General features: G+C 41.0%; 1 protein-coding gene across 11 annotated transcripts in view; it reads right to left on the bottom strand.

Moving 5' to 3' along the window:
* Positions 1 to 17,583, bottom strand: part of MITF (melanocyte inducing transcription factor) — a 101,619-nt gene that overhangs the window by 15,953 nt on the left and 68,083 nt on the right. For 6 of the 11 annotated variants that reach the window (XM_005149410.4, XM_005149411.4, XM_031049197.2 and 3 more), the window contains exons 3-5: positions 3,037 to 3,264; positions 1,851 to 1,934; positions 323 to 418 (exon numbers count right to left, since the gene is read on the bottom strand). In XM_005149410.4, the coding sequence (XP_005149467.1) occupies positions 323 to 418; positions 1,851 to 1,934; positions 3,037 to 3,264 (408 nt within the window). Of the gene's footprint in view, positions 1 to 322; positions 419 to 1,850; positions 1,935 to 3,036; positions 3,265 to 4,411; positions 4,542 to 17,583 lie in introns of those variants that run through there. The other 5 variants (XM_005149412.3, XM_005149413.3, XM_031049195.2 and 2 more) reach the window with 3 other exon arrangements.

The raw sequence follows: 17,583 nt of genomic DNA, 5'->3' as shown, positions 1-17,583 counted from the left end.
ACATTGACGGGTATGAGCTCACTCCTGGCAGCCCAGTTCATTCCTCTCTTACAACCCTCTCATGTACTAACTTGACTTTGAAATAAGAAAAGCAAAATTGTCCTTTGTATTCCCTCAACCTGATTCCAGCTTGCATTTTTAAATTTGTATTTTTCATTGCAAATGCATACCTTAAGTTCTTCAAAGAAAAACTAATTACGCTCTATGGGACAATACAATAACTACTTAATTGCTTGGAAAAAGCAGTCATGCTCATGTTTAGCATTCTTTCAATTAGACACTTGGACTTAGCAGGGAATCTAGAAGGAAAGGAGCATTGTACCGTATTTGCCATTTGCAGGGCTGGGTCCACCAAGCCAAGGATTTCTTCATTGTAACTTGACTCCAGACTAATTATGTCATCAATCACATCATCCATCTGCAGCAGAAAAGGTGGACAAAGGAAAACAAAACAGTTATCAAAACACCTAGGATACGGAGGCGCAACAAAGCACCTGAGCCACACACAGGCTCTCTGCAGCACAGGTGCAATCAAAGGTGCCTGTGCAGCTCTGCCACACTCCAATCCCCCAGCTATGACTCCTGCTATTCAGGCAGGACAGTCAAGTCACGACAAAGCTGAAGCTTCATGGTCTAACCCATTCTTGCCACCAGCAATTACCCTGAATTTCCTGCCCAGACACACTGCTCCTTCCAAGAACAGGGGAAGAGATAGCTCCCCATAGAATGTGCTATGCTAACAATATGAATCCCTTTCCCCTGTCCAGCTCTGCCTGTCTATCCTCCACCTCTTTATTCTAGTTGTGGGGTCAAAAGCCTGTGTACAGACAGTTATCCCAAGCCTGCCTCTGCCACCCGCAGAGGAAGGAGAGGGAACAAAAGCTTGCTGCTTGCTAGGTGACAGGCTACCCACTTTAGCAACAGAATCCATTGGATTCATGTCCCTCATACACCCTCCCACAAAGCACCACCCAAGAGCAACTTGGAGGTGATTTTGGGTGGTGCAAGCCGTCTTTTTTCTGGGGCTGGGCTGCCTCCATAAGCTCCTGCACTGTCAGGATAAACAGAGCCCTTCAAAACACCCATGCAGGTGATTCAAACTGTCCTGCAGGACTGACTGTATCCTTTTTGCTAGCTAGAAAAAAAAGGAGCTTAAATGACAATCACCTTTAAAAATCAATGCATAATGTTGGTGGTAGAAATAGTGGTATATAGTATTTTTGTATCAGCCCCAGAAATCGTGATCAGAATGAATTAAATTGTTCAAAATGAGCGCAAAAAAGGAACTAACAGTTACACAGCCCATACGTGAAGTCTTGTTACCAGAAATAGAAACCCCTTAGTTCAAAAACATAAATTACAAAATAAAAATTAAAAAAATGAAAGAAAAAAAAGAAATAAAAAAGATGACGACTGAGGATGAATCAGCATGGATGGATTAAAGTCTTCTCATATTATTTTAAACACAAGTGTGATCTGCACAGAAACATGATCTTAGAAACTACTCATTTTTTTAAACACAAGTGTGATGTGCACAGAAACATGATCTTAGAAACTATCAGGACAAGGAGACATACATGCAATCTTGGGAAAATGCATTAGGAAAGATTTTTGTAAGTGAGACCTTAATGTGCAATTGACACGTTCTTCCGCTCTAGCGTTACAGTGCTACAAAAGCACTGCCCCTCTTTAGATACCTTAATGCGCTTCTGACATCAATGCTAACAAATGCTGGTGTTTTGTTCCTTAAATATATCTGATATTCAGCTTCTGAAAGGCACTACAGGGCAAGTTTATTCTTCAACATAACTTCTAACATGCTGTGCTCCAACTCCTGTGTCATCCAGTACCTGCATGCATGATGCTCGTGAGTGTGTATTCAGAGCCGGGCACTCACTCTCAACCCTGCTTTGCTCTTCAAATTTATAAAATCCCTGCAGAAATAAAAAGAAAAAAGAAAGAAAAAAGAGAAAAAAAAAAGAAAAAGCAAAGCATGGATCTGAGTTCATGGCACAGTCTGAGTTCCAAAAAGAGCACGATTTCAACAAGTCATGCACACATGTGCCCGATGACACAGCAAAGTGAAGCTGTAAATATCTTGGGGTGGGGGGGAAATACTTGGGTACAACTAGGACAACAGGATGGAACTACCTGATTTTCATTTCTTTCATTGCTATGGAGCACAAGTGATTTCTCCTGCACACGCAAAACATATTCGATAATAACTTTCTCAAAGCTGCACAACATTTTACTCATGGAGTACATCTCTATTAAAGACCTGGCACAAAGGCTTGAGGAGGAAGCATGAAGGGACACAAGGGGTTCAACAACTGTCTCTCAACTGCCATGTTACAAAGCTATTGACATAATTTTTAGGCTTGTTAACATCTTTCAAACCATTTTCCTTCAGCACCTGAGCACAGGAAGTTTTTACCAGCAAAGATTAACACAAGATTATAGAGAACTTCTAGGCACACACTAGAGAAGTCTTCTATTTACAGCACCAAACTCGCCATGAAACAGAAATCAGTAACACAGTAATATTAGCTGGGATAATCTGGCCTTCCAGCTAAGCATGAGACTTGCTCAAATTTTACTGTAAAAATGCCTAACGTATCTCAAAAACCTTTGTGTTTTTCAGTTATTTTTGCTATGCTCTTTGCTCTTTTTACATGTATGAGCCATAAATAACATTATTTCAGAAAGCTACAGCTTATAAAACAGCTTTGTATTCTCCAAAGGTCAATTATTCACTGCATGCACCAGACAAGGGGGGGGTGAAAGAAAAGTAGTTTTGATAAACTAGCTAAAATAGTTCAAACCAGAGGAAGTTAGATGGACACAGGTTTTCTGCCAAAATATTCTATGTAAATGTGCATTAGGCAGGCAGACACAGAGGTAGCTGCACTTTCAAACTGAACAGTTCAAAAAAGAACAAACACAGCATCTCAAGAACAAGAAATAGAGTGTGAAACAGAAAGAAAGCAGACTGCAATTTCCTTTTACTGAAGAATACGAAGAGGGAGAGCATATTACCTCTTTCTCACAGTTGGAGTTAAGGGTAAGCATAGCCATTGGGCTGTTTGGCGCGCTGCTTCCAGTTCCAGGCGGCATGACATGATCTCCGGGCTGGTTTGGACATGGCAAGCTCAGGGCTTGGTTGGCATGTTTGTTTGCTAGAGTGGTAGAGAGGTACTGCTTTACCTGCTGCCGCTGGGCTTGCTGAATGTGGTACTTGGTTGGATTCTCAAGGTGAGTCTGCACCTGTAGGACACAATTGAAGAAGTGCTTTATTGTTGTACATCCCAGCTATCAACTGTAGCATGACACATACACATGATCAACTTGAGCTATAAACTTGTGACATATAGACCAGATAAGCATTTGACTTAAATACAAACCCGTGCAGCTCCAAGGAAGACAACAGCGCTTTGCTAATCCACATTCAGTGGCAAGAAATCAGTTTATGACTTAGTATTTCAATAACTGACTTAAGGGTAAACTAAGAAGCCCGCTTATTTTTCTACAACATGAGATTTCTCACTTAAGACCTACGCTCAGGTTCTCCAGTTTATACAGATACTCCCAAACAGACAGTTCTGCATTCAGACCTTCATATGACATTTAGTTTTCACTAAAATATGAAGAAACAAGGTACTGCAGGAGTCATTTCTTAGTAGCTACATTAAAACCAAGTGTTATGGACTGCGTTTCTTTATCAGCTATCAAATAACAGAGAGATCAAAATGTTCATTGTTGGTTTTTTAGATTTTGGTTATTTGGGTTTTTTTTAAATTAACACATAAGGTTAAGAATTAAAAATAAGAGGAACAAACTATCATTGTGCCTACAACTCATTTATATCTCAGAGATACAGCCTAAATCATATACAAATAAGACAGCCTGTTTATAAACGCATTATGCAAATAAGATGCAAGAAGAGAAAGAAGTGTTTCAGTTCAGATCAATCACTGTCCTCGGCAACAGCTATTTTTGTATTTAAGATAAGCTTTTCAGTACACAGATTATTTTTCTTATATACAAAATAGGAAGAACTCTTACCCAACTATTCTCACGCACCACAAATAAGCAAGAGAAGAAAGGCAATTTTTTTCCTATACAAAATTTTCACCATATCCTGGAAACACTTTGTCACCATTCTTCAATCATTTATGTTTTTATCGGAGAGCGGAAAGCAAATCTAATTATAATGATACTTTGGAAAGTTTTTTTGCTTTAAAACAGCTCTGTTAAAGTTACTTTCGCTGTTACAAAGGACCATGTATGTCCTCCACTTCTTGTTGTAGAAGAAATTAAATAAAGTGCACTATATACTAGGGGAAAAGACTTAATGTATACTGTAAGCCTTCTTACCAATAGGTTTTAAAAGAAGTCCACAACAAAAACTCACCTGATAATGATTATACTCAAGCATTTCCAGCATATTACTAAGAGGTTGCAAGAGAAGAGGCTGCAATATCCTTCGCTCTATGCTACTCCGGTTTGAGGAATTCACATATGGAAGGAGGCACCATAAACAAGCTACCCCACAACAGCAGAAGAAACTTGAACACCACTGCTCAGACTTATAGTAACCTAGGCTAATTAGCCACGCATGCAGAGAAACAAACAGTTCACACAGGGGCTCCTCTTGGAAGCTATGCAAGTTTAGCCCTAAGTATTGGTATTATCTTTTTCCCCCTGGCTTTGATGTCATGGTTTTTCACAAACACAAAAGAATCTTTTAAGTGATGAGCTATCAAAGTCAGATTGACAGTTTGCTCAAGGCTAATTCGCTATTCATCTTTCGTTCCAGTCGTACTAACAGACAATGGTATTTTTCTTTAGCAGTAAGGTTAAAAGTTTTTAAGTACAGAGTAAGGAATAATCGAACAAATGCCCCATGAGCGTTATGCGTATCCCCTGGCAGTGGGGTGCACTGGATAAACCCATGGGGCTACACAGTCCTGTCATCAGCTTCCTGGTGCCCCACCAATTTACAAGGGACCTGCAGCTGAATGCAGAGGATATGAAGAAGCTCTACACATCCTCAGCCCCTTTGGTGCTTCAGAGCCCATTATTTCTGTCTCAGTGCACAGCTACAAGTTTTCCAGTTCAGGAATGGTTGACAATGGTCTAAAGCATGTCTCAGATATTTGCACTTATGCACAGTCATGGTACTGTGCACAGCCCCTACATCTTCCACAACTTACTTTTTCTTTCTATCCAACTCCTCAACAAAAGCCTGTACTCAGACACAGGCATCAAAAGACACCCAACTTGCATTTTCCAAAGTCTCTGCTGCATAGGGAGGCACACTTGAGACTGCATTTCTAGAGAGTTTAATCTGATTTGTTGTACTAAATTGCAAGACAACACAGTACAAGAAGTCTGCTGTGATAAATACAGCACTTGCTTTGTCAGTCCCAAACTGCGTTATCAATTTTCCTACCAGCAGTGGCAGGACTTATGCTACCCAGATATGTCTATTTTTCTCTTACATTTTCATCTTCTGAGCAAACAAAGTTATCAGTAATCACATTATTTTTGTAACACTTATCTTGGAATATGTTACTTTAAAAGCAAGCACTATTTATCTGACAGGATTTGCACATTCCCTTTCCTCTGCAGTCATCAGACACCGTGCCTGCTCTCCAGGCTCCATAGGATGGAGCAAAGCCTCTCTTCTCTGCACCCATCTCCTACCCACCCTCCGCACTCCCAGGAGAGAGACTACCAAAATTCCAAGATCCACAGCTCTGTGTCATCAAATGTTCATAGTATTTTAAGTATATACTAACACACTGAACTGACTCTACTACATACCAAGTTTAAAACATGCACTGCTGACTGACATAGGACTTTTGCTGGAAAAAAGCATACATACTTCACAAGAACTCAGGTTCCCTAAGACTTCGTTGCGCTATCCTGCGTTAGATTAGCCTGTGTCATTTTGCTACTCCACAATTCCTCTCTCTCTCAAATGGGCTGTGCTGCCCATCTCTCTTTGGCCTAGAGCATCCTTTTCTGCATTCTCCACCTCAAAGAGAAGCCAACTATGTCTACTTGGGCAAGTGTCCCAAGATGCACCAGTCATGGTCAGCCTGTAGATAAGCCATAAAACAGTCTTACTTTATGACAAAGTGTCTGACAAGCAAAGAGCTGCAAAACAAACCCTACAATTAAATGCCATTACCACAAATTTGAAACCGTGAATAAAAGCTTTAACTTAAATAATTAACTAATTTTGGTCCTCAGCCCTTACTGGACTTTGGGGTGAAGAATAGCTCTTGTTGTTCTTCCAAGTTCACAAGACACAAAGTACAAGATGACTGCTGGTTTGGAAACATGCCCTAACAAATGCATCTGAATGGGGACACACAAGAAATGTGAAGCAGCTTGAAACTGAATCCTCTGGATCTCCAAGCCATCTATCTTCAGGGATCTCAACCCAAGCTTTGCTGTAACATTACTGAAGTGAACATTGGGTTTGGGGCATTTGGGTACTGGCAAGTAAGAAGTAATGGAAGTCTCATCTACAGAACTTTGGAAATCATTTATGACAAGATGGCAAAACCAGCTAAATTTAATCATACCACAGTAAAAGAAGAATTTGGCTACAAGGAACTACAGATCAAGGATGACCAAGTGGCAGCGTATAGCCTGGATCCAAAGAAACACCTGGAAGAAGGCTGTACTTCCAATCTGGGCATATCTGAAGTTGTTTGATTATCAAGGTTCTGCTTACACTGGTAATGCAGAATAGCACTGCCTCAGAAGTAGAGGGCTAGAACTGGTTTCATGCTAGAACAGCCTTCGATGCCAGCTCAGAAGCATCTCCACGGGCTGGCTCCAAGCACAGTTAGAACTGTCACTGCATCAGGTACTCCTGCACTACAAGTCTCACAGGTTCAGTGGTTCAAGCTCCATCCATTCTTGCCACAGTGATGCTGAGCTAGCATGCTGCTTGAGCTGAAGCACTAAGAAAAGCAGTATAAAACAATCAGCTTGACTGCACCCATATGTAACCCAGCTTAGGCCCTACAAGACTCAGCTGGGCTAGAAATGTTTGGAATGGAGCCATGCTGATTACTCTTTGCTCTTTGGACATACCCTGGAGAACAACGTTATCTCAAGCAGGGAAAAATCTTCCTGATTATCTTCACTAATCTAGGCATCTGACTGCTAATTCCAATGTGTACACCCAGCTCAAGTATCTGAGTAAGGGAAAAACAGCTCCTGAGAAGCTGCCTATACTCTTCCACATCACAGAAACAACAGTAATAACCCATATTCATAGAGCAGACTTTTCCCAGACTTTGTATCTAGCATCTATCAAGCAAACAATCAATGGCTTTCACTAGCTGTAAGTATACACACCATATCAGTGGGAATTTTAGGTGTACTTTAGACTACATTCATCAAAACCCTTGTATTACATTACACATCAGTGACAGGACTCCTAGTAGACCCACATACTTCCTTCAATCTGAACAACTAAAAATGTTTCCTGTTCAGGTGATCAGGAGCTCAGGAATTTCAACACAAAGCATAAAGCTCAAATGGTTCCTCTGTATGAATCTAGCACAAGCAATTCAAACATTACTTCTGAGACTTGCTCCTCCTGTCAAATCTTGCTGGGTATCACTCAGACTTAATTTGCTAATAACTTGCTAATAATGGCAAGAATTTGGAGCAGGACAACCAGGAAAACTATCAGGAGCAAAACATTAAATGAATTTGAGGAGAACAAAGCTACATTTGAAACCCAGATGTCGGAAAAACGACTTGTCCACCCTGAGGACAGTGATCTCATCCTGCATCAGGAAGCCCTGCCTACACAAGTCTCCTTCCTCCACCAGCTGTTGGGCTTCTCCATTTTTCACTTCCCCCTGTTTCATGGCAGGTATCACACCTCCATCTCCCTTGCCCCCTCTGGCAAAGGCCATCACCCCTGACCATCCCCACACTGTGAATTCTCCACAGGTACGGCCCAGAGCCAGTACCATGCTCAGGTCTGACTGCTCAGATGTGAGCCATTGTGCAGCCAAAACAGCTCCCCATGCTTTCCTCCTCCCCCTGAGTTTACAGGACACAAAACCCACTTCCTAGCAAAAAGCAGACAGCTAAGAACCAGTGGAGACCTCACGCCTGTGTATTCAATGCTGAAGATGTCCCAAATCTTCTGCTGGCACAACACAAGTGATAAGAGGCCATGGCGATGCCAGCAGCTCTTGGACCCCTCCAGCTGGGAAGAAGCATATTCCCGCTCCCCAGACCACATGTAAGGAAATTCTTCTCACCAAAAGCATCCCCGAACCTTCCTGTGAAAGTAAAGCCAAACCACTTGATGTTTCATTTAAGCAGAGATAGGCTTGGGCACAGGGACATACCAGAGATCTACAGAGGACAGCTAACCAAGGAGGAGGAAGACTTTTCTTCCCCAACTCCACTTTTTTTAATTAAAAGACCATTTGTTTCAAGCAAATTGCCTTAGGACTTACAGTTTATAATCACAAATAAAACACTTTTTGTCAGTTTTCTCAGCTCAATGGAACTTCTTGTTGCTTAGCTAAATGTCATGGGATTTTTATGAAAGGTTAAAATTCTGTATCATTTACCAGTTAATGGTACACAAAGAAAAACGATACAAAACCACATCCACTTCAGTGTTCTGCAAAGGCTACAGGCTTCGGTTGGGTCTTCTGCAGTAGAAAGCATCTTCAACACGCTAGTCCAGGGCTTCAAGGCTGCTTTTTCAAACTGTTTTGACCCATCACTTTCAAGGATAAAAATCCAAAACCAGCAGCAACAAACTGCTTCCTATGACTCTGAATAAAACCAGAAGGCTGCATAAACAGGTGTCTATCCTTTCATATGGGAGAACTGGGGAAATCTCTGAATGACATACAAGATAATTACTGCCTCTTACAGTAAGGTTTATTCTCCTTAAATTTTCTGTACAAGATTCTGCAAGTCATATTCACCACAGCTTGACTGAAGAAATCTGAAAATCCTAAAGACCACAAAAGAATTTCATATTTCATTGAAATATTGATCCTGCTTTTCACTGCAATGCCAGAAAGAATCCTACTACCACCCAACTCTGAGCAATCCAAATAACCAACCAGACAACGGCTTAACTCATTCTCAAAGACATTTTCTACATGCTGCATTCAAATATTGAGCAACAGCATCACATTTTTTCCCCTAAGGACATCAGTGGCCTGAAGTAGCTTTGCTAGAGTTCAGTCTTCTTACTTTCTGAAACCTTTCCAGTTCAAGAACAAGCAGCTATTGCCTTCAAAATATAACCAAAATTAGAGTGATTGGTATGTGATAGATCATTCCCCATAGAGCCACTGTGAATTTAGTAATAGATAAACCTATTCATGAACTTCTCCAGCTGCTATTCTCCCCTTCTCACCATCTTTTCTGGGGCGTATTTGCTCCCCTTTCATTTAGTCCCTAATCCAAGAAAAGTGGCCAGAAGAACACTGACCAGGAAGCCAAGAACAGGAAAAAGGTGAAGAGTTACTTGTATTGACTACAGAACGACAAGCAGGATGAGCTGATTCCAGCATTTTATCTGAGAACACAGCCAATAAATGACATAAATTGCACAATGAAACTCCCTGGTTATTAAATTCATTAAAAAACAAAAAACCAAACGAAAACCGTCTGAACTTGAAAATCATGGCAGGTACAAGGAAGTCATCTGGAATCATGACTGCAGTTTAAGTGAACCCAACAGTCATCTTCAAGCACCAAGGGGTTACAAAAAAGAAAAGGCACATTGTACAGAATGAAGATCACTTATACAACTACATGCTGTTTTGCTCATCACCGAAAATTCCTCTGTGTAATGTGACTTTTTATCCAAATGAAAGACATGAAACAGACAAAAAGAACCAAGCTTTTGTGGATTAATATTTAGAAACTACACTCTAGCTGCAGAAGCACAAGACAACAGTATGTAAGGAAATTAAAGAGAGGTTAGCCAGATATGCTTTGGTGTCATTTGCAGGTCAATGGCATGCTAGCTGCTATTCCACAAGTGCAGCTTTCGGACAGGACTCAGTCCTTTGAAGTCCTGCATTTATTTTATTAGGAAACCAGCATTTCAGCTGTTTACTTCCCAAGATACATGTCATAAATTTCTATTTTATACAGTTACTGAGAGGATATCAAAAAGCATTGCAACATTTCAGGACAAACAAGCAATTGACTCCATAAAATGTCCGACACAAATCTTCTGCTATGATTTCACCTACCTCAGGTGCTTCAGAGCATAAACATTTTATGACTAACAGGCAACAATATCAGCCACACCACTGCATCTGACAGGCAAGCCTGAATTACGGTACTGCCATGGTAAAAAGCTTAATTGAAACACCTTGCATTGACATTCACTTCTGTCACCCTCTCCTGCAAGGAAGCTCTTTCGTCAGCACCAGAAGGTTTGAGATTGCTCACAGTAGATACAAATGACTCCTCCTTACAGGAACCATCAAAGACAGACATGAAGTTGCTTCCAAAAAGCTCTCTTGCAAGACCTGGCATAGAGATGTGAACTCACGAGGGTCAGCCAAACTCAAAGCCAGCAGAGATGATCTGAAGCCATCTTCCCCTTGCAAAGCCTTTCATAGTCTAGCTACAATTATCTGCCTTCCTCCGGCCCAAGCAACACCAACACAAGAATTACCAGACTCTAACGCAGTTCCCTATCAACTTGAAAGAGTCACATTGGAGCAGAAGTATTTGTCCAACCTTATCTTCCTCCTAAGGTTGCCAAGCACGGTGTTAGCCAGTGCCAGCTTTGACTTGCAATCACATATTTAGAGCCTGCGCATGACTATCAGTTACGTTTCACAGGGTTTACTAACCCAGCCACTGTTCCAGCCCTCTGTAACCCCTGCTAGACCTGTACAACAGAGTATTTCACTTCCAGGTCTCTAGCTCACAGCAAGCCTGCTGGAAAGAGTGATGTCTTAATGCCTTCAGTCTATTGCACTTCCCATGGCAGGGAAGGAAGAGGTGCAGAGTAACAACCCTTCTTCCAAGCAGGGCCTGCTGCTTCATCACACCAACTTTCACATGTGCAAAGGATTTAGTGATTCTAGTTGTATTTCTAGAGCCCACACTCAAGACAGCATGCACTCTGCTATACAGAGGAACATGGGGTTTTGCACAAGTCCTGCCCTTGTTTCCACAGGTGAGAAGAGGTATCCTTTCTTCACACCTGGTTTTACTCAGGTTGCTCATCATGGCTCATTTGTCAAATGTGAAGAATGTACATGGGACTGGGTAAAAATAATGGTATCCTTCTCTGAAAATGAACAAAGGAGAAAACAGGAATCGGTTTCATACAAGATGCTGTGTAACAGGTAACCAGAGCTAAACTTAAAACACACATGCATATGCTGACTTTAAAATAACAAACCTTACTACCGATTTCCTAGAGATGTGGAGTTACCCACACTCAGAATGGGGCAGGTTGTTTACCTGTCTAAACTTTACTAAAGAAAACTTGGGAAGTTTCAAGTCTCTACATCAAAAGCAGATTTTAATGCAGTAAAATCTACTTTGCCCCTGCAAGGACTTGTCTTACTGTGTGTCATGCCACACTGACTTTCATAAATTAAATAAAAGCAAAAACAGGCTGTTTTGCCCAAACTGTAAGTAAAAAGTTTAAGAAAGGGAAAACCCCAATCTGTTCCTCTCATAAATTTTAAAAACCCATACTCTCAAATCTGGTTTTATCTGTCACTATGAAGTTTGTGAAACACTGGTCAATTTTATAGCATATGAAACAGCTTCGACCCAAGATAACTTCAAATATTGAGGAATGCGATTTTCAGCACTTTAGGGCTGAAAGAAGTGAGTTTGATTTAAAAGCCTTTCAAATACACAGTGGTAGCTTGTGAGAGAGGACTGGTGTTGAGAATATTGCCTGTGGGCAGCTACTGAAGTAGTTATTTACCAATTTTCAACATTTAGTACTAAAACACAAGATAGGAAGAAAGACATAAAGATGACACTAGGTCAAAATATATCAAACACCCAAAAGCCACAAGCAGAAACAGTTGTGTCTTCTTTCTTAAATCAAAGCTATATGTAAATTCAAATGCAACTTGTGGATTATTATATTAAAAGGAAAAGAATGTCCCATTTTGGAGGCACACTGCATATAAGGACATCAGAAAATCATAGAATAGTTTGAGTTGAAAGGGACCTTTGAAAGTTCATTGAGTCCAACCTCTACATCTTGTTGCACACCTAAAAAATGATGTAGGTGAAAGACTGCAACACTCACTGTCCACATAACTGGGAGGTTGGCAACGTGCTCTCAAGGTCACTTACAAAACACGTATCAAGAACATGCCCTCTAATCACGAGCCAAATGTGAAAACATAAATACACCGAGGCCAACCAGAGCCACGCAGTGTGTGTGCTGGAACAGCCTGGCCTGTGCATCTACTGAAAAGCCTTCCTACTGATACTTTTAATGAAGCATCCAAAAATAAGAGTGAAAATTATTTAGAAAAGACCATTTATTTTAACAAACCATTTGGCAATGCACTGTCTACAGCACAAAGGACACTTGTTCTGGAACATGCCTGTTTTGAGGCTCTCTGCTTTACAACAAATACACAGCACCATGAGAAGAAGTTAGCAAGAGAATGAAGATTTTGTTAATTCAGAAGAGTTTTATGCTGTTAACATGCCCCGAGCTTCTACATGTCACAGTTAATAAAGAACTAGTAAGACTTAGCTGGGCTTTATATCACTCTGGCTACAGACAATGTCTCATGTCAGCCCCAATATGAAAGGCTTGAATAAGCAGAAGAACAAAGCAGTCTAGATATATCCATTTTATTCACAGTACTAATACGATCATTAGACACAGCCTAAAATAATAATAAATCGCTGACTTCATCTAAGTGAAGGAAATGCAAGCTGACTTACCACTGAACTCCTTGATTTTTATCCTTCTGCTCAACGAGCTGTGATCTTATTTATGACTGCATTAAAACCTACTCAGTTATAATAAAACAGTTTCAGTACCTCAGAGTGCTTGATCATCATGTTTGCTAATGTAAGATAATCCAAGTCACCTTCATGCAAACTCAACTGGCTGTGATCTGAAGCATTCTGCTAAATACCAGTATTGGCATTTTTCAGAGGGACTCTGGCAAACCACAAAGGTGGGTGGATACATGCCTTGAGCAGGGTGGCAAACCACCACTCTGGAGGATAATTTAGCCAGGGAGCATCAAAATTGAAAGCCAAGGCTGTTGGGGTTAGTACTGAATGGTAGTGGCTCTTCATAGGGAGTGGACTGCTATTGTCTGACACTTCTTCTAAGCAACACTGCATCTTTTATTTCCTGGTATCACACTCACAAAGTAGGTGTTATGACAGACATCACAGTAGCCACAAGAGATTAAAGATAACAAAGTAAGAAATTAAGTGTGCTTATTCCACTCTAATTTTAAACCCAGAAACCACAATAAAACTTAGCGGTTTAGTTACTTCTTAGCTAAAGGAACATTGCCACAATCCTACTGTAACAGCAATTAGGTTGCATGGCCTCACCTCTACACCCCATGAAGCATATTCCCATGTAACGAGACAGTAGCTACCGTCTGGCTCCCAGGAAAAACAAGCCTACCATCAGCTCATTTATTAAACAGGGATGCCAACATTTCAGCCCTTTTAAGATCTCACGCCTTACATACATAGTAACATAGCATCACAATCTATTTTATACTGACAAAAACAACATCCAGCCACTTGGCCATTTTTGTAACCTTCCCTGCACCTGCCTCTCCACGTCTTCCAGAGATGAGCTGTTGAAAACCCTTCTCCTCGTGTTATTTCACATATGGTAGGCAGATAATCAGTTATGTTGTGAAACGAGAAGTGCCTGCCCACATAAATGACCCTTGAACAGACAAGAGGATGGGGCTCTTTTGCAGGACCATCACCTGAATCAGTGACAAAAAGCAAGTTAGATGTCAGTAGCCAGGTTTATATCACAGTTGTTAACATAAACTGGCAGTCAGCATCATTACTTCAATAGATAATGCACAACCATGTTCCTCATCACAAAAACTTAGAGACTGTGAAAAACAGGTTCTATAAAAGGATGGTCTAAGCTTCTGTTGTGATGCTCTTCCAGCACACACACATACCCTGCAGCAGCAGCATTTTCAGCATGTGAGCATAAATAAGACCTCCAGCCTGCAAAGGGACTGCAGGCTCTTGATTCTCTGCTGTGTGAAGTCCTATCAAGGTCAGGGTTAGGGCTCTTTCTGAAGGACTGGAATCACATTTTTTCTTACACGACACCAGAAGAATGCCACCTTCCCAAACAGCTCACAGGAAACTCTTTTCAGTGGTTTCATCTGAACTTCAAAAAAGCACAAGCCAACAGCTCACCAGGAGCCGCACATTCATAAAACACAAAGATGTGTGTTGTCATTCTTCTTCTCCAAAGGTTAGCTGCAAATACGAATCACCAAGAAATTCAGAAATAATAGTTTTGTCAGAAGATCAAAACATCTTTTGAGAGAGAAATTCAGGGCCTCCAGGCTTGGTCTCAGAAGAATCCTATTCTAAACCGCACTTGACTCACGCTAATGTAACCTTTCAAATGCTATTACAAGAACAAGACTATGCTCACAAGGGGAAGTAGGCATAGTAGCTTCCACTAAAGCCGTATTTATTTATGCAAAAAAAATCATGTATCTCCTTTTAACACTAAAAAGATACAAACAACATGACATGTATTTTATAACATACCTCTCATCACTGATTGACAACATAATACAAAGTTTTAGCTATCCAAGAATTAACTTGGGTAACTGAATGAACGTGAATTAACTAGATCCTAACTCAACTTTCCCTACCTTCCTCACCCTTTTCTAAACTTCAAACATAAACCCAGTTTAGCACATCACTACTTTACAGGATGGAATACATGTTTTTAGAGATCTAAATGCTTCAAAAAATACAAAGAAGCTTGTAATGAACAGAGTTTGTTTTAAATTAAATAAGAAGAAAAGGGAAAGCTGGTGAGGGTTTAACATCTGCTAGGAGCCAGAGGAGATGCCAGTGCATCCATGATAACAAACAGTTGGGTTTGACAATGGCAGATGTGTTTGACAACTGCAGCTGGTCCCAAGGACACCACAGCTAGCTGTGCATCCTCAAGCAGCGCAGTGCAGGATGTGGGACCCCCTAGAGGAACAGTTCAGAACACTGTGTGCACTTCAAGCCATTGATGTCAGGCTGATTCTCGTCTGCTCTCACAGACTGAATTCCCAGTAGTGGCTGGGTAACGCAAGGTCTCCTTATTTAATTTTCTGTGACAAGAATCTAGTCAGTAATCATCAACGGCACTGGGCAAAAATAAGCCAACATGTAATAAGTGGGGGTAACTGGGATTCTACATCAAAATTGCATCACTGCTCCACTCTATAGGCAGAGTTGGCCTGAGAAGGTGGCAATGCTGATGTTCAACTGCTTGTTCTTTCCCTACCACACACACACCACCTTGCTGCTCTTACCCCTCACTATGCAGGTACCACTGTTTGCAGGGCTACACTGACCCAGGCAATCAACAACACTGAGATGATTAAAAAAATTCATAAACCAAAAGTCACCTTTCCAAAATCCAGGCCTTTTTTAAAATCTCAAACTGCCTCAGCAGTCCCACGTAATTTTTAGTGTGGCCCCACAAATGCACATATTGGTGCAGCCATGTGTATCCTAGACCCATAATCCTCCTCCCCCCCAAAAAGGGCACAAATAAGGAATTGACTGAGTAACAGCCAAAGCTGCTTCTGCTTTACCCCATCTGGTGGCCTACTGCTTTATATACAGCTGGTAACAACAGCCATTTATGAATGTTATCAGGAACTGCAGGTACTAGAGAAGAAAAAGAAATGCGGATTAACTGTTTTCCTCTTATAGTTATTCCCTGGGTATAGTAACAGTCAGCACATTCCTCACTTTGCATCCAAAGCAGAGCATCTAGATGCTGTGTGCTCAGATCATGTAGAGTCATCAAACCCTGAATGCAGCCAAACACCTTTAAACAAAGGAAATGAAATCCAACTTTTCCTGGGAAGTGCAGGTTCAGAGAGTAGGGTTTACTCAGGACAAGTCCTGTGAGCAGGCAGAAGCCCTGGCTGGAAGCTTTTCCCTCATTACTCACATTAAACACTGCAGGAAAAGGCAGAAGGCAATTCTGAACAGTGACCCACATAGGAAGCAGCACTTCACATAGAGCAACCACTTACTGAATAAGCAGCACTCTAGAGCAGAAGGCACCACTTTTCTTCCCTCAAAAGGCAATGTATATTAGCAAAGGATAAACTCTTTTGAAAAGCCACAGTAGCAAGATTAAATAGTGTTTTTCCTTTTACACAGCAAACCACGCAGGGCTGAACCCTTAAGGAATATATGAACTTTCATGTGAATGAAGCCCATTAACTACTGTGCAATGAATGGCGCCTGTGGTACAAATTCATTTCCTTTTAGAGAGCAAAGAGGATAGAAAGCTTACAATTGCTACACGCAAATGCTGACTCATTCAAGGTCATTTTACTCCTTCCCTGAACAAATCGTTTCTTTGAGACCCAGGTTATGGTGGTATTTCAGAAGAGCATAGTTTTTCTGGAATACAAGAAGCAGAATGGTAAAATAGCCAAATTAATACTATAGTAAAAAGCTATTTGACTGCTCAAATGATGACTTTTCAATTAGGAAGTTATGAAAATATAGATGATTGCCATTTTTGTTTAACAGAGATCTCACTTCTCAGAATTTTCTGTTTAACAGGACAAGAATTAACTTTAAAGCACTGTTTAACAAGGCAGAAATTAACATCAAGGCAGTTCCTGAAATGCTAACATCACTTGACCAGAACAGCCTTACTTTGCATGAGGCTGTACCAGCACTAAAAGCAGCTCTGTCCCCTCCCCTCCCCCCCCCCCCCCCCCCCCCCCCCCCCCCCCCCCCCAGCACAAACCAGATGTATCAATAAAAGCAGGCTTATCAGGCAGCTGCTTATTAGGACAGCGATGCTGGTTGAGGGCAATGGCTCTCTGGATTGCTGGTGTAGATAAAGTGGAGTAAGTCTTTCCTGACAGTATCACCTCCCCTGAGCCAGGGCCCCCCAAACCCAGAATAAACTAAAGAGAATTTCCATTAATTGCCTGTTTATATTTTCCTCTGAAAAGAGCAGAAAGTTGTAAGTCATAGCCAAACATGAAGTCCATAAACTTTTGGTTGAAATCCAAATTTTGAAGTCCAAATTTTGATGGTTTCAACTAGGATAATGGTCCTGGTATTTTTAGGAAAGAAGCCTGCAATAGGAGGTTTGATTCACATCCAGTGACATATAAGCTTTCTCTCAAATTATTTTTGATTCCAGGTCAGAATAATTTCTGGATTGATACCACTCTCAGCGTATTTGAATACAGCAGTTTACTGGCAAGGCCTTTCATGGTAACACGAAAGCAGCAGCCACTGAAACTGACTCTCAGGGGTTTTCTGCATCTTGAGGCAATG

This window comes from Melopsittacus undulatus, chromosome 9 (assembly GCF_012275295.1).
Source record: "Melopsittacus undulatus isolate bMelUnd1 chromosome 9, bMelUnd1.mat.Z, whole genome shotgun sequence".
Classification (NCBI taxonomy): domain Eukaryota; kingdom Metazoa; phylum Chordata; class Aves; order Psittaciformes; family Psittaculidae; genus Melopsittacus; species Melopsittacus undulatus.
Note: the sequence above shows the minus strand (reverse complement) of the source record. Positions and strands in the feature narration are given on the sequence as shown.